The sequence below is a fragment of the Hemiscyllium ocellatum genome, chromosome 24 (assembly GCF_020745735.1).
Source record: "Hemiscyllium ocellatum isolate sHemOce1 chromosome 24, sHemOce1.pat.X.cur, whole genome shotgun sequence".
Taxonomy (NCBI): domain Eukaryota; kingdom Metazoa; phylum Chordata; class Chondrichthyes; order Orectolobiformes; family Hemiscylliidae; genus Hemiscyllium; species Hemiscyllium ocellatum.
In genome coordinates, this window is record NC_083424.1 from 59355656 (window position 1) to 59373939 (window position 18284).

General features: G+C 45.2%; 1 protein-coding gene across 1 annotated transcript in view; it reads right to left on the reverse strand.

Annotated features, from left to right (window-relative positions):
• Nucleotides 1-11539: 11539 nt before the first annotated feature.
• Nucleotides 11540-18284, reverse strand: part of LOC132827233 (glutathione hydrolase 5 proenzyme-like) — a 92109-nt gene continuing 85364 nt past the window's right edge. Inside the window, exon 12 of the mRNA XM_060843861.1 lies at nt 11540-15937. Coding sequence (XP_060699844.1) covers nt 15788-15937 — 150 coding nt within the window. The 3' untranslated portion in view covers nt 11540-15787. The remainder of the gene's footprint in view (nt 15938-18284) is intronic.

Here is an 18284-nt window from a genome sequence, read left to right on the forward strand (position 1 = left end):
ACCACCACTCTCCGTCTCCTCTCCGGGAGCGCCCTCCGCCAGTGATTGTCCTTTTGGAGATCTGGAACAGTGTGAAAAATGGTGCCAGTTATTGTCCCCCTCCCTGTCCACCCTCAGGGTGTTGTTAGCCACTTCGGTGACTTGGAATGGCCCTTGCCACCTCTGCTCACTCCAGGATGTCCTGCCTGGGTGCCGGAGGTAAACTTCCTCCCCCACCGAGAGCGGTGCCGTCGAACCAGTCTCCTTTTCCTGAGCATCGATCACCTGTTGCCTGACTAGCTTAACCATCTCGTGTAAGACCTGCATGTACTGGGTCATGCCCTGGTTCATGAAGTCCCAGGTGTCCTCCCACCGGGGTGATAAGCGAGGTCCGGGCATGGGCCTACCGGTCAGAATCTCATGAGGGGAAAGGAAGGTGTCTCCGCACTTCTCCTGGCACATGGACATAAGAGCCAGGGGCAGTGCTTGTACCCAAGTCATGGAGGTCCCCACCAGGACCTTCGCTATCTTGTCCTTCAGGGTCCTATTCGCCCGCTCAACTAAGCCCTGGCTTTCTGGATGGTATACACTGCCAAACCTATGGCTTATTCCCAGTGCCGCCTCCACACGGGCTAGGTGTTCATTCTTAAAGTGGGTGCCGTTATCGGTACAAACGAGTCTGGGCACCCCATGTCTGGGGATCAACTCATTTCGCAGCCAGTTGGCCACTACCTCCCCATCCTCCTTCTTTGTTGGTGTCGCCTCCACCCACCGGGAAAAACGGTCCACAATCACCAGGAGGAACCTGTAGTGGTCTGGCGTGCGCCACTTGGCCCCCATGTCAGTGAAGTCCATGCAGATTTCCTGCCACGGGCCAAGGGGCGTTGGGAAAGTAAGTAGTGGGTGAGGAAGAACTTTGCGAGCGTTATGCTCATTGCAAATCTTACACTTTGCTCTCAGATTTTCCAATTGTTCCCTTAGCTTGGGAGCCCACCAATGAACCCGCACTGCCAGGAGGACCTTAGTCAATGCCACATGCATCGGCCCATGGAGTTCAGCAAATAGTGTAGGGAGCAGGGACCGGGGCGCCACTACCTCTCCGCCTGCCGATCTCCATAGTCGATGCTGCGAAGTCCCCACACAAATCGTCTGGGCCACCGCCCCCTTGCTCTCCCACTCACCTTTCTCGGCCGCACTTGCACGGTCCTGTAACTCAATAAGGTGCATAATGGCATCCTCCCGGCTGACTGGGTTGCCCACATCGCGCTCATTCCCATGTGGTGTCCCCTGTCCATCCGTTATCCCTTCTTCCGTGGCCCCTCTAACACCGTCTCCCTGTGTGCGCCTCCCTTCAAAATCCTGAGCCACCAATCTTGTTCCAGTATCAAATGTCCTTCCACAATAATGGCATCCTGCCTGTGGAGACCTTCGTCTCTGCCCCTGTCGCTCAAACTCTCTACCAAATGCTCCTCCTTGTCTCTCCCTATCCCCTTTCTTCTCTGCCCCACATGCTATCACTCGCTGCTCCGGTTGCTCACTTTTGGTTGCATTCTTCTCCTAATTACCTCATCAACCGCAGCTACCATCATTTACGCATACTGCTCCAGTTACTCGTCCTTTCTCTCTTTACAAACACTTTCTGTGCCCCTCCTAACAATTCATTTAATGGATTTATCCCACTTCACCCTTCTATCTTCCGTATCTTTCCCTATCCAGCATCCCCATATAAGTCTCCTTTCTCCCGCAGTAAATAGTAACATTCAAAATAGACATCAACTCAGCCCACAAATACAGACTGGGCCTCAAAAATAAATTAATTCGTTCTGACAATCCTATCGGATTCTCAACCAGGACCGTCATTTCCTTTTAAATGTTCCGACCTCCCCACTGGTGAGGGGGTCACACACAAACCCAATCTCCTTGTCCCCTATCAACACTTCCCGAAGGGGACAAGTCGTTATGTTCTTCCCTGTTTCTTTCTTTTAAGAAATTTTCCAATGTTCCTATCTTCCCATATGCTCAAACACCAATTTATCAATTCATGCTTGACTAACTTTAAGGCCTGTTCCTAACTTGTAAACATATTTATATATTTACGTCCATTTATTCAGTGTTTAATATTTAAAATGTAAAATGCATACAGTTCCCAATTTTGAAATCCACTGTAATCGTCCAGATTTAGTACCCTAATTTAGATCCAAAATTAGTTTTCTTATGTACTCCTGACCAATCATTTCTCAATTACAATACTTTAGGTCGTAAAAATAATCAGAGCTGTCTTACAACAATTCGTCAATTCAAGTTAAAAACTTCTAACGCATGCACAATGGTCGAATCCAAGGTCACAGATAATAACCATGGAAATTTTCGTTTTTACAACTACCCACTGTCGAACGAAACTTCGACTGTCCTTCATATATTGCTTTTATGTAAAATTAAAAGAGGTTAGTAAGAAAAGTAGTTAGGGAGTCATGACTCATAAAAGAACAGGAGTTATTAGCCTTAAAAAATCATGTTAAGTTCACATAAAAAGAAATCACTTTAAACAGCAGTCCCGGAACTCAAGCTCTAGAAACAAAAACAAGAATTCAATCACCAAACAAACAGATGCATCTAAATCATGTTAAACAACCATAACAATCACATCCAAAACAGTCCCGGGACTTATGCCCTAGGTGACAAGACTCAAACATTCAATCACTATCAAACAGATGAATTCAAGCCAGAGCACAAAGTGTTAAACTGTGTGTTAGCAGAGAAGCTTTCAGCCAGTCTCTCTCTTTTACACAGACACACCGCTGACGCACGCAGCAATAGCTTTCTCTCTCTCTTTGGGCAACAATACAGACTTCTTTTTTTTTTACAGACTCACACACAGATTTCCACACACAGAAACTCTCTTTCTCACACAGACTTTTACAAACACAGAAATACTTATACACACACAGATTTTACACACCCAGAGACTCTATCTTTCTCATAAACAGACTCCCTCTCACACACACACAGTCGCTCTGTCCGTAACTCTGTGTCTGTCTCTGTCCCCTGTCCTCTGTCTTTGTCTCTCTCTCCTTGCCCAATGCCCCCCTACTCTAGGAATTCAACTTATGTGCGTCGGGGTTCGTGCGCCCCTATTAAATACTTCCATTATATTGCGAGACGGGCCGGCTACTGAAATACGGTCCAGAAATCGGGTTCTCAAATCCTTGTAATTCGACTCCTGACAAAGCCTGTTCCAGTCAACACTGTCCTCTGGCCAGGGGAAGTATACACTTTACCCCAAATTCGTCAGCGCGGGGAGAAGCATACGCTTTACCCAAATTCGTCAGCGCGGGGGGAAGCATACGCTTTACCCAAATTCGTCAGCGCGGGGAGAAGCATACGCTTTACCCAAACTCGTCAGCGCGGGGGGAAGTATACGCTTTACCCAAATTCGTCAGCGCGTGGGGAAGCATACGCTTTACCCAAATTCGTCAGCGCGGGGGGAAGTATCCGCTTTACACCAACCCAGTCTAAAGCGCAGGGGAAGTATCCGCTTTACCCCAAAACTATCTCTTCACCAAAACTTCGCAGCGCTGCATCCAAAAATGACTCACCACTCTTGATCACCGGTTCACTCTACTTACTCATCTCTAGGACTTTCAATCCTTGACCCAGAGACTTTCGTTACTATAAAACAAAACGGTTCGATTCTCTCTCGGGCTGACAAGCCCAGAATTTCGGTTGGCAAAGAGTTGTGAGACGCCAAACAAAATAAGAATTTAGTGTATTCAAACCCCTACTGGAGATCTTTTGTATAAAGGACGTCTCCGAGCCCGATTAGGAGTGGCCGGCCGTCCGGCGAGCTCTCAATCCCTGCCAACAAGCGTGTCTCTACTCCCTCCCGCGGCGGGGTCACCATCTCTGTTGGGACAGGTCTTCTGTCCCTGTGTTCGTTTGGAGGAGAGAGACACCGGGTCTGATTAAAAGTATAAACAGGTTTAATGAGAGAGAATCGTACACAGTACAGTGAGGTGTCTAGCTCACTGGAGAAGGTGCGTTCTGACTATATTTTTAATTTGTCTATCCTTTTGTTCTCTCACATTCCAGAGTTACATCCTTATTTGGTAAAATGCAGAATTTTAGTATGTCATTGATAACATTCTATTACCTCAGTTTGAGCTATGTGCATTTAGACACGGCTCCAATGTCCTGTTATCTCTCACCCTCCCTGGGGCCTCTTCAGGCTATGCCATCAGCTTTTCAGTCTGTTCTTAGTGTAACATAATGGCTTACTGTTGTCTAGTGAAGCTAACAAGTTCCAGACTTGCTAATACTACCTTACGTGAGCACTACCTAACAATAAAGTTTCTTACACTACCTAACCTTAATAATGGATCCCAACAAGGGGGACACCTGATTCCTGAGCTGGCTGAATTATTTAGCCAGTTTGTTAACTGGTATTCCTTTTAGTGAGGGCTGATTGTTAAACTCCTGATGCACAGAATGTGTTTCAGGTGTAACTCAGTTCTCATTAGGGGGTTGTTGTTTCACTGGCTGGTCACAGCCTGTATGTTACTCTTTTCTCTTTTTTTCTTTTTTGAGAAAAGGACACTGTTAATTTTATGGTAGGGCTTAGGCCTTGGACTCTCATTTTTGCTTTTTGTATGTATTTTCACTTTTTATTGGTGATTGGACTGAGCCCTGTGGAAGACATACATTCTACCAGAGGAGCTGTTCCTGTGGGGAGGCCTAGCCCTGGGACTGGGCCTCTGAAGATTGAACACCTGTGTGTGTGCTGGGAGGTGAGCAGTTGCTGTATCCTGGAGTTTGGGAGAACACCTTTCCCTCAGGAGTGGACCAAATCGCTGTGAGTTAACTGCACCTGTACAATGTACTGTTCCTGTGAGTGGGCCTGGTTTCCCAAGGCTGGGCCAGGACTCTATGGAGACTGAACACCTGTGTGCTGTGGGATGTTCATCTGCTGCCTTCAGGAGTGGACTCTGCCCTTGGTTGTGGACTGTTTTTAGCAATGGACTCTGCAGTTTGGAGCGACTCTATTTCCAACAACGTACATTGTATACTGGAGTGGACTCTTCCTGGCAATGGATTCTATATTCTGAAGACTGTGTATAAATTTGGACTTTTTTTTTGGTAACTAACTGTATTGTGGTGTTTCCTGGATCTATCACCTGCACTGTCTTGTGTCCCTGGGTCTGGCAGGCCTTGTTGTGAGCTGGGAGGCTCATGCGTCACCCTGAAAGCTGTCACCCCGAGAGCTGGAAGGTGGGTAGGCCATCCTGTGAACCTGAAGGTTGGTAGGCTGTCCTGAAAGCCAGAGGGTGGGTAGGCCACCCTGATGCCAGTCACCCCGAGAGCCAGATGGTGAGTAGGCTGTTCTGAGCGCTGTCGCCCCGATACGGGGTAATCGGGACGGGCTGTCCTAGAGGTGGTCGGAAGGTGTCAGGGCAGCCGAGAGCCAGAAGGTGCGTAGGGGCGGGCTGAGATCCGGAAGGCTTGTGGGCTACCCTACACGCTGTCGTCCCAGGGAAGGGGACGGGCTGTCCGAGAGGTGGCCGGAAGGTGTGCTAGGATAGCCCACTGGTCGGAGGTGCAGCGGGGTGGGTGAGAGCCCAATCGTACGTAGGGGCAGACGGAGAGCCTGACGGCGGGTAGCCATCCTCAGCGCTGTCACCCCAGGCAGGTACCGGGGCGGGCTGCCCCAGAGGTGGTCGGAAGGTGTGTGAGGGTGGACCGAGAACAGGAAGGGGCACGGGGTGGACCGAGAACCGGAAGGTGGGTAGGGGTGTGCTGCCTTAGAGTGGTCGGCAGGTGGGAGGGGCGGGGGCTTGCTGGGTCTGTATTGTCTGCACTCTTTTATGTAACTGGATTGTCTAATGTACAAATGTCATTGTTGCTATCTTTTCATATTTGAAACTGGGATTTGAGGTTTGTCCTCATCTCCCTGTAACCCTGGTTGAACGGTAGGGTTTGGGGCCTGGCTTTGCTGCTCCTCTCCCTTGTAAAATTGCTGTTGTATATAGCTGTAAATGTTAACTGTTTTTTCTGTAACCTCTCTTGTAATTTTGTTTAATAAAAGAAACAGAGTGTCAGAGGGTCTCTTCACTCTGAGAGCTGGCTCTCAGAAAGTCGGACCAAAGTCAGGTACTATATATATGTGAATAAAGGGTGACTTGGTGATGGGATACTGGCCTCTGTGTGAACATAACAGGGTTGTTGTGGTGGGTGATTTTAACTTCCCCCATATTGACTGGGACTCCCTTAATGACAGGGGTTTGGATAGAGAGCAATTTGCTAGGTGTATCCAGGGGTTTGTTTGAAACAATATGTGAAAGTTCAACAAGACAGGGTGTCACACTGGACCTGCTATTGGGAAAAGATCCTGGCCAGGTAATCAAAGTTTTATTTTGGGAATAGTGACCATAATTCCATAGGTTTTCAGATACTTATGAATAAAGACAAGAATGGACCTTGGATGAAGGTGTTATACTGCAGTTAAACTATGACCAAAATAGGCAAGAATTGGAGAATGTGGATTCGGAGCACCTGTCTGAGGGAAAATCCACATCTGTCATGTGGGAGTCTAAAAGAACATCTGATTAGAGTTCAGGACAGACATGTTCCTGTGGAAACGAACAACAAGAATAGCAGGATTCGGGAATCTTGGATGACAGAAAATTATCAGCTTAGTCAAAACAAAAGCATACCTGGGCAACTGAAAATAAAGTTCTTGAAGATCATGGAGGAAGTAGGAAGCCACTCACACAGGGAGCTAGGAGGGCTGGAAGGGGATATGAAAAGCCAGCTGGCTTAAGGAGATTCCCAAGGCATTTTACACATACATATATATTAGGAGTGAGAGGGTAGGTAGGGAAAGAATAGGCCCACTCAAGGATAAAGGAGGGAGGTTATGTGTGCAGCCAGAGGAAATGGGTGAGATCCTCAATGAGTATTTTAATGTTGGTATTCACCAAAGACAGGGACACGAGGGATGTTCTGGTTAGAGATAAGTGTGTGAATACCATCGGACAGGTCGACATAATGAAGGAGGAAGTGTTGGGTGCTTGAAATGTATTAAACTCGACAAGCCCCCAAGGTCAGATGGATTCTATCCTGGGATACTGTGGGATGCAAGGGAAGAAATAGCTGGGGCTTTAACAGATATCTTTGCATCCTCTTTGGCCTCAGGCAAGGTTCCAGAGGACTGGAGAATTATCAATGCTATTCTTTTGGTTAAGAAGGAAAACCGAGATCATCCAGATAATTATAAGCTGGTGGTGGGGAAGTTGTTGGAGAAAATACCCAAGAGACAGGATTTTTCGCAATTGGAAGCAAATGGATTTGTTATTGATAGGAAACATGGGTTTGTTTGGGGAAGGTCATGTCTCACCATCATGGTTGAGCTTTTTGAGGAGCTGACAAGAATGATTGAGGGGAGGGCAGTGGATGTTGTCTACATGGACTCTAGTAAGGTATTTGATAACGTACCTCCTGATTGGTACAAAAAGTAGAGTCTCATTGGATCCGGGGTAGGTTGTCTAAATGGATTCAAAACTGACTTGGTCATGGAAGGCAGAGAGTAGCAGTGGAAGGGTGTTTTTCAGAATGGAGATCAGTAACTAGTGGTGTTCCGCAGGAATCAGTGCTGGGACATTTGTTGTTTGTAATAATGTTAAAAATCTGGAGAAAATGATGATAAGGTCCTAGGGAGTGTTGCTGAACAAAGAAACCTTGGAGTGCAGGTTCATAGCTCGTTGAAAGTGGAGTCACAGGAGATAGGATAGTGAAGAAGGTGTTTAGTATGTTTTCCTTTATTGGTCAGAGTATTGAGTACAGGAGTTGGGAGCTGAAAATGTGTTGCTGGAAAAGCGCAGCAGGTCAGGCAGCATCCAAGGAACAGGAAATGTGACGTTTCGGGCATAAGCCCTTCATTCGGGCTTATGACCGAAACGTCGAATCTCCTGTTCCTTGGATGCTGTATGACCTGCTGCGTTTTTCCAGCAACACATTTTCAGCTCTGATCTCCAGCATCTGCAGACCTCACTTTCTCCTACAGGAGTTGGGAGGTCATGTTGTGGCTGTACAGGACATTGGTTATGCCACTGTTAGAATGTAGTGTGCAATTCTGGTCTCCTTCCTATCGGAAAGATGGTATGAAACTTGAAAGTGTTCAGAAAAGATTTATAAGGATGTTGCCAGGGTTGGAGGATCTGAGCTACAGGGAGAGGTTGAACAGGCTGGGGCTGTTTTCCCTGGAGCGTCGGAGGCTGAGGGGTGACCTTATAGAGGTTTACAAAATTTATGAGGGGCATAAATAGGGTAAATAGGCAAAGTCTTTTCCCTGGGGTTGGGAGTCCAGAACTAGAGGGCATAGGTTTAGGGTGACAGGGGAAAGATATAAAAGAGACCTACGGGGAAACTTTTTCACAGGGGGTGGCATGTGTATGGAATGAGCTGCCAGAGGAAGTGGTGGAGGCTGGTACAATTGCAACATTTAAGAGGCATCTGGATGGGTATATGAATAGGAAGGGTTTGGAGGGATATGGACCGGGTGCTAGCAGGTGGGACCAGATTGGGTTGGGATATCTGGTCAGCATGGATGGGTTGGACCGAAGGGCCTGTTTCCATGCTGTACATTTCTATGACTCTACTAATCAGACCATCTACATTTTTAATGTTGCAGGTGACACCAACATTGGAGGATTTGCAGATAGTTAGGAGGATTGTGAAAGGTTACAGTGGGATATAGATAGATAGATTCCAGATTTGGCAGAAAAATGGTACTGGAGCGTAATCCAGACAAATGCAAGGTGACGCACTTTGGAAGACCAAATTCAAGTGTAAGTAATAGAATAAATGGCAGAACCTTTAGGAACATTGACATATCGAGGGATCTGGGTGTATAGGTCCACAGATCGATGAGAGCAGCAACACAGGTGGATGTGGTGGTCAAGAAGACATACAGCACATTTACCTTCATCGGCTGGGGCATCAAATATAAAAATTGGCAAGTTATGTTACAGCTGTATAAAACTTTTTAGTTTGGCTGCATTTGGAATATTGCATGCAGTTCTGGTCACCACACAACAGGAAGGTTGTGGATGTTTTGGTGAGGTTGCAGTGAAGTTTTGCCGAGCTGTTGCCTGGTCTGGAGGGTTTTAGTTATGAGGAGAGGTAGGAGAGACAGAGGTCGAGGGGCAACCTGATTAGAGGACAACGGAATTATGAGAGGCGTAGATAGGATGTATATATTCAGATATTCTTTTCCCCAGGGTGGAAAGGTCAACTACAAGAGGGCACAGCTTCAAAGTGAGAGGAGGTAGGTTTGGGGGAGAAGTGGGGGGAACCATCTTTAACACAGAGGGTGGCGAGTGCCTGGAACACAGTGCCAGTAGAGGTAGTGGAAGCAGACACCTTAGCAACGTTTTAAGGTGTATTTTGATAGACATGTGAATGAGAGGTGAACAGAGGGATCGAAACTGCATATGGGCAAATACATAGCGAGTCTAAATAAGGATAAGGAACAGGTGCAAGCCTGATGGGCTAAAGAGCCTTTCCTATGCTGTATAGTATTGTATGAATTGCTGGAGAAACTCAGCAGATCTGGTAAACTCTGTGGAGAAAAATAAGGAGGAAAATACATTTTTTGTAATGCAAGGATTTTGTTTTGAGTCCAACTCCTGCTTTTGCTCCACCCCCCCTCGGAATCAGCCCCCGGGAAAGTAACTGGGGAGGTATCCGTGCAAACCCCTGTGCCTGCCCCCACCGCAACTTTAAAAACTGCGGTTCCTGGTGAGTATTTGAACACTGTGTGCAAGAAAAAGGTGCAACTAACAGAGGCAAAGACTTAACTTCTTTTTACAAAATGAGGTCATAAATATGCCAGAAATTGAAATGGTGCTGGGCAATATTTGTAATAAGTAAGTTTTAATATACAAATGTGAATCACTCAGTAGCTAATGAGTTTAACCCACAGAGAAATTTCATAGAACATATTGATGTCAGTTACTAGTTCACTAATGTCATGTTCTGGATCAGTGGTGCTGGAAGAGCACAGCAGTTCAGGCAGCATCCAAAGTGCAGTGAAATCGACGTTTCGGGCAAAAGCCCTTCATCTGGAATAAAGGCAGAGAGCCTGAAGCATGGAGAGATAAGCTAGAGGAGGGTGGGGGTGGGGAGAAAGTAGCATAGAGTACAATGGGTGAGTAGGGGAGGGGATGAAGGTGATAGGTCAGGAGGAGGGTGGAGTGGATAGGCGGAAAAGGAGATAGGTAGGTAGGACAAGTCCGGACAAGTCATGGGGACAGTGCTGAGCTGGAAGTTTGGAACGAGGGCGAGGTGGGGGAAGGAGAAATGAAGAAACTGTTGAAGCCCACATTGATGCCCTGGGGTTGAAGTGTTCCGAGGCAGAAGATGAGGCGTTCTTTCTCCAGGCGTCTGGTGGTGAGGGAGCGGTGGTGAAGGAGGCCCGGGACCTCCATGTCCTTGGCAGAGTGGGAGGGGGAGTTGAAATGTTAGGCCACAAGGCAGTGTGGTTGATTGGTGCGGGTGTCCCGGAGATGTTCCCTAAAGCGCTCTGCTAGGAGGTGTCCAGTCTCCCCAATGTAGAGAGAGACCGCATCAGGAGCAACGGATACAATAAATGATATTGGTGGATGTGCAGGTAAAACTTTGGATGTGGAAGGCTCCTTTAGGACCTTGGATAGAGGTGAGGGAGGAGGTGTGGGCACAGGTTTTACAGTTCCTGCGGTGGCAGGGGAAAGTGCCAGGATGGGAGGGTGGGTTGTAGGGGGGTGTGGACTTGACCAGGTAGTCACGGAGGGGACGGTCTTCGTGGAAGGCGGAAAGGGGTGGGGAGGAAAATATATCCCTGGTGGTGGGGTCTTTTTGGAGGTGGCGGAAATGGCGGATGATTTAGTTTATGCGAAGGTTGGTAGGGTGGAAGGTGAGCAGCAGGGGGGTTCTGTCCTTGTTACGGTTGGAGGGGTGGGGTCTGAGGGCGGAGGTGCGGGATGTGGATGAGATGCGTTGGAGGGTATCTTTAACCAAATGGCAAGGGAAACACGCAGCCCTCCAATCCCACTGCTCCAATCCCAACCTCCCCATCAAGCCAGCGGATAAAGGGGGCCTAGTGGTAGTCTGGCGCACTGACCTCTACACCGCTGAAGCCAAACACCAACTCGAAGATACCTCTTCCTCCTCCCTCGACCATGACTCCACGCCCCCATCACTAAACTATCATCTCCCAGAAACCCTTTCCTCCCTGACCTATCACCTTCATCCCCTCCCCCACTCACCTATTGTACTCTATGCTACTTTCTCCCCACCCCCACCCTCCTCTAGCTTATCTCTCCACTCTTCAGGCTCACTGCCTTTATTCCTGATGAAGGGCTTTTGCCCAAAATGTCAATTTTTGCGGCACTTTGGATGTTGCCTGACCTGCTGTGCTCTTCCAGCACCACTGATCCAGAGTCTGGTTTCCAGCATCTGCAGTCAGTGTTTTTACCTCACTAATGTTATGTGGTGACAAAGTACTCAATACTTACAGAAAATACAGAAATTTATAGATAAAATTCTTTATTGAATGTAAATAAGATACAAATGTTCATAATCCCAACTGGAATTATATACAACAAAAAACTATTAACACTCTGGTCAGTCTTAAACAATAACACAAGCAGCACTGATACTTACAGCAGGATTGGCTGGTTAGATAGTCACAGTCACAAACAATTCAGACTTAATAAGTCACTGGAATAGTAAATGTCTATACAGTCTCAGCAATGAAATGTGTGCGAGAGAAAATTAATAACAAACACTTCAACTGTAACAAAAAATCTTTTTTTTAAACACACATTGAACCCTTGTCACAAAATAGTTCAGAATCTTCGGTTTCTGCTTCTAGTGAGCATATCATTGCACTTAACAATATATTTTGACATTTAATGAGACAGTGTGTAATATCCATTTGATTTGTGTGTCGTATCATACAATCAAATGACCCTGTGGGAGGCTGGATGCTATTACCACAAGATGTTTGCCATCATCATTAGAAAATTATTTAACAGAGCATCGTTAACGTTCAAATCAGGTGCAAGATTCCTATTGTGTAAAACAAAACACCCCGTGATCCTGCTTTGATTGTTTTTCCCTTTAAAGCAAAGCAGTGGAAATGTTTGAGATGAATTGGCTTATTTGAGAAGGGAAGCATTGGATTTTAGAAAATCTCACCCAGTAGTTTGTTTATACTGAAAGGATAATCGCGTCAGGAGCCAGCAACTCTTTGGTGAAAATATTCGGCAGACTCTGTTGGTCTGAACCATTAACTCTGTTTCTGTCCCCACAAATGCTGCTGGACCTGTTGATATTTCCAGCATTTTGTGTTTTTATTTCAGATTTTCAGCATCTGCAATGTTTTAGTCTTGTATTAGCAGCTCCTTCAGAAAGAAGATGATAAAATATAAGCATTCTGCAGTACAAATAGAATATTTTCATGCTTGAATATGGTGATAATACTGGAACCATTATAGTTTATACTGTGGGCTGGTCACATTGGCCCCAATTTTGCAATCATAATGACAACAAAACAGTCAACATTTGACACCTCTGAAAGTGACAGCAACATCTCAGGTCTGACATTTGCAGTTAGACGTAGAATGGAGAAATTGCTGTCAACGATTCTGTAATTCCCCATAAAGTATGCAGCTAATGTCCTCCTAAACCACAACCAAGTAGAAAATGTGAAATAATTAGCTGCATCTTGCCATTCCAGTAAAGTTCTTGCTGGATCTTGTTGAGGAAGGAGTAACTGGTGTAACATTACAGAATTAATGCTGAACAGCATCATGGGCATGGGAAGAGGTTTAAATCACTGCAGACCATTTAGAAGAGAGATCGGCTTTTTACTCAATTGTCTAGATCTGAAATGCCCAACTGGAAAAGGGCGTTGAAAAGGTACTCGAGTTAAATGGAGGAATTATGAGGCAAAAAAGGTTCTGACCGTGATTTCTTTAAAGAACAAAAGAAGGAAAATGGGCTGAAATGGTCACATTGGATGCAAGCTTCTATAAGTACCAGTTAAGTAACCAGGAGTAGTAACAGCTTGGTAAAAAAAATAAATTGACAGCACATACTCCCCATGTTTGTGTGGGTTTCCTTCCAAAGTCCAAGGATGTGTAGGTCAAGAGGATTGGCCTTGGTACATTGCCCATGTGCAGGCTCGGTGAATTTGCCCTGGGAAATGCAGAGCTCCAGGGATAACGTAGGGAGATGGTTCTGGGTGGCTCTTCGGAGAGCTGGTATAGACTCGATAGACAGAATGGCCTACTTCCACATTGTAGGGATTCTATGACTTCTTGATATATCCATAATGTAGATCATTCTATGTTTGAGGTATTTTATAGTATGACCACTAGAGGGTGTCAAATCCACACAAATCTCAAAGAGGTGACTGATGGTCTGAACCCTGAGTGAAGGATTACTTCCACAGAGCATTCTCCATTGTCGAAACCCGACATTTGCCCCATCCACACATCAAGGCCCAGCTTCCCAGCAGAGAAAGTACACTTAGTAAGTAATCTGATCAAAGCTGAGGGCTCATTTCATAGAACATAGAACATTACAGCGCAAGTCCTTCAGCCCTCGATGTTGCGCTGCCCTGTGGAACTAATCTGAAGCCCATTCAATGGAGTGAAAGCCTCTGTCCGCTGTTAAAGTGCTATGAGTCAAAAAGTGTGTTGCTGGAAAAGCACAGCTGGTCAAGCAGCATCCAAGGAGCAGGAGAGTTGATGTTTCAATGAGGAGCTTATGCTCGAAACGTTGACTCTCCTGCTCCTCGGATGCTGCCTGACTGGCTGCACTTTTCTCCCACCACACCTTTTGACTCTGATCTCCAGCGTCTGCAGTCCTCACTTTCTCCCTGTTGAAGTGCTACATCATTTAGTTTGGTTAGTTTCCAACTAACTTCAAGTGCGTATGAGCTCTCTGCACATAAACCACCTGTCTAACTGGCAGTGTCCCTGACGAAGGTAGCTGGTGTGGGAAATGAACCATATTTCACTTATTCAGTAAAAGCAGGGTTAGTCTTGGGACAGGTCTGGTCTGACAATGTCAAAAGAGTTTATTCTCCATCCTGTTTTTGATCATAGACTGTCCAATGCATTTGTCAAATGGAATATTTCATTCCAGTTTAAAACTCATTACCATGTGAAAAGAAAATTACAGCTTGCGTTTGAATCTGAACAACGTGGATTTCAACATTTGAAAGTCAGTGTTTGCATTGACCCATCCACAGTGACTACATCAGGGAAAGAAAAGGTTTTATATTCCTCAGGCCCCTGACAGTCAGGAATTCTGTTCCCCCACTGCCATACCCACCAAAAAGCCGGTAAAGCCCGGCAGGTATTTTGTGTTTGGTTGGGTATTAATGGGCTCAGATGGAGATTTTTGTTCCTATCCCGGGATGGATTCCTGTCTTGCAGAGCCACCCATCATCCTCAATGATTGACAGCTCTGTTGTCCCAGCAGTGGTCACAGCCTGAAGCTGAGGAGCAGATGAAGGCTGGGGAGTGCCACGACTCCAGTGTATCGGCAGCCCTAGGGAGGGGAGGGTGGGGAGCTTTAAAGAGGATGGATATCGCCTGTAAGAGTTACCTCTGAGGTACATAACAGGCTTCAAAAGTGGGCTCTGCTCCATTTGTCTCCTTGCTTAAGTAAAGGTAAGTAATGAAAGCTGTGGAGGTGCCCATTCCTGTGGAGCCGGGCAGGTAATTTATTGGTAGGAGCAAGACCGAGCACTCAACTGGTCTTTCATTGGGAGATAGGTTGGGTGCAGACAGTGAGCAGCCCTCACCACATTATACTGGGCCAACCCATCTCTGCCAATTCCAAACAACCAGTGCTGGATCATTCAAATCCAACCCACAAGAAAGCCTTTGTAACATGCAGATTAGTCATACACAAACTTCTCAATCAAAGCATCACAGTAGACTAGTTGACATTAGATTCTCACAGATCGTACTGGTTAAATCCAAATTTACCACTTCAGTTGGATTCCAATCCCACCAATAATTGCTGATTTTAGAGAGATAACATTTTTGCAGTTACATAGTAAACTCAGCTTTGACCTCTCTAACAATCTACAACGTAATGCAGTCCTGGCATCCAGAAACCTGGTTCAATCTAGCCCAAGGGGTTTAATCCAGAGCTTCACAGTATCATCCTACAGTTGTGCCCATAATTACCTTACACTGAGTGCATGTACTTAACAGAAAAATGCTACGAGATGGATTTGGTTGTCTTAAGATTGACAACTCTCTTCCCTCCCAATAAAATATGCATCATTCCAACTGTGGTTTTAATATGTAACTAGGATTGTTAAAGGAAGCAGGTCCTATTAATATGCACTACTTTAGAGCTAAATATGTAATACACAAAGTAACTATCTCTTACATCACTGAGTGTCAATCCCTGACTAACTTACATCACACTCTGATTTATGATGTAGAACAACCCTGGTCCCATCTTTTTCAACAACTTCCTTCTAATTTACCAATTAAAAATTCAGCTTGGTTCATTTCAAACTCATTGTCCAAAAAGCTCAGGATTCACTAGGCGGTCTGGTTACCAGATGATCAATGTTGCACATTTCTGAGCAAGTTGACATTTTATCTTACTGACCAAATGGTAGATGCAGTCTCGCTTTCCCACACTGTCTGGCACAGATGCTAGGATAGAAAGTCAAATACTACATCTTTGTTGTCAGCGGAAGTCTTCAGCTTTATCTGAGGTGACCTCCAGATCTGAAGTGCTAGTAGCCAGCAGATTTTCCAAACTTCCTGTCATCTGACACTGCTTCGATGCAGACTTGATCTTTAAATATTCCTTGAATAACAGATGGCAGCTTAATCGCAGAGTCATTGACATCATGTTTTTTCTCCTTCAATGCTTCAATGACAGTCTGCCCAGTAAAATAAACAAACATTTTAAATAACAACGCAAAAGCCTTATTTTCGGATCATTTGTTCTTGGCAAAAGGGATTCCTGGCATGTTGGGAAACCTGTACACATGGGGGACATGGGAATGTATTTCACTCACATTGTGTGGGAATAACATGGTTGTGAGGATGGGGATTTAAAATGCAGCAGGACTGTCATTATGAGGGACAATCTACAGCCCTTAGGGGTGGGGAAGGGGTGGTTGCACATCATCTATTCTGAGTCTCAGATGAACTTGACTCCAAGGCCAAGACCCTATCCATCATGTTGATCGTGAAATGTCTCCCCAAAATTACAAGTCTGGCCATCGATCACATCATTTTCAAAATCTGAAAGAGCAGGTTTTGGGACAGTCCTAGGTTAATGCATGTGAGGTTCACTTTAAAATGTCTCCATTGAAATCCCAAACTGTGGTATTCCTGCTGTTTGGAATCTGTGTGCACAGATCAGACTTTTTTGGTGAAGGTCTGTTTCATTTAAAGTTAAAAATCACACAACACCAGGTTATAGTCCAACAGGTGATGAAGGAGCGTCGCTCTGGAAGCTAGTGCTTCCAAATAAACCTGTCGGACTATAACCTGGTGTTGTGTGATTTTTAACTTTGTCCACCCCAGTCCAACACCGGCATTTCCAAATCATGTTTCATCTAATTTATTTTGAACAGGCAGGTGCAGTGAAATATATCCATGATCATGTTTAGAATTTGGATTTTAAAATAAAGGCAGAGATATTTTAATTAGTTCTGGAAAGGTTTGTTTTTACAAAGGTCAGAAAGTCAATTTGTAATAGTGATCTAAATAAATCTAAAAAGGCATATGACTTCAGCCAAGTGCCTAACAGACCCCTCTAGTGTTAATGGTTGAATGCTTATACTCTTGGGTTTGTTACTGTCAAAGAAAGCACATTATATAAATGATTTGAATGTGAATATAGGAGGTATGGTTAGTGTGTTTGCAGATGGCACCAAACTTGATGTGTAGTGCTTTAATATAGAACGATAAACATGCACAGCAGAGAAATAGATCCTTTGGTCCAACACATCCATGCCAACCAAACATTCTACATTATTCTATTCCTGTTTGCCAGCATTTTGGCCTATATCCCTCTAAACCCTTCCTATTAATATACCCATCCAGGTGCAAAGAAAGTTACCTCAGAATACAACAGGACCTTGATCAGATGGGCTAATGGGCTGAGGAGTGGCAGTTGGATTTTAAATTAGATAAATGTGAGGTGCTGCATTCTGTACAGCAAAATCAAGGCAGGATTCATACATTTAATGGTAAGGTCCTGGTGAGTGTTGCTGAATAAAGAGACGTTGGGATGCAGGTTCATAGTTTCTTGAAAGCGGAGTCGCAGGTAGCCAGGGTAGTGAAGAAGGCATTTGTCTTTATTGGTCAGTGCATTGAGATAGGAGTTGTGAGGTCATGGTGTGTCTTGACAGGACATTGGTTAGGCCACTTTTGGAATACTGGTCTCTCTGCTATAGAAAAAATGAAAGGGCTCTGAAAAGGTTGACAAGGATGTTGCCAGGGTTGGTGGGTTTGAGCTATAGGGAGAGGCGGGGGCTATTTTCCCTTGACAGTCACGGATGAGGGGTAACCTTGTAGAAGTTTATAAAATCACGAGGGCATATATAGGGTGAACAGTCAAGGTCTTTATCCCAGGGTAGGTGAGCCTAAAACTAGAGGACACAGGTTTAAGGTGAGATGGAAAAGATTGAAAAGAGATGTATGTGACAACCTTCTTTACACAGAGGGTGGTACGTGTATGGAATGAGCTGCCAGAGGAAGTGGTGGAGGCTGGTACAATTGCAACATTTAAAAGGCATCTGGATTGGTATATAAATAGGAAGGGCTTGGAGGGATATGGGCCGGGTGCTGGCAAATGAGACTACATTCATGTAGAATATCTGGTCAACATGGATAAGTTAGATCAAAGGTCTGTTTCCACATTGTACATCTCTATAATTCTACAGTACAGCAATTTGTTTTGTTTCAACTGCAGAACAGGAGGCTCAAAGTTCTTTCAGACGAATCCAGAGTTCAATTCAGAAGATAAAGCGGTTTCTCCTCGCTAGAGAGCCAAGGATTTCCCCCAGTTCAGTTCAGAGGAAGCAGCTGGAATAGCTTCCATTCTATGGAGCTTTCAAACCGGGAGAGTTTGGATAAAAATCCTCAAATTGTTAGAGCTGAGAAAGTTTAGGCCATCAGAATTGGGAGAGTCCATGCCATCAAACTGGGAAAGGAATTGCTTAAAAAAAGAATGTTTCCGTGGTCCTAAGGAAAATTGAAAACGTCAATTAAATA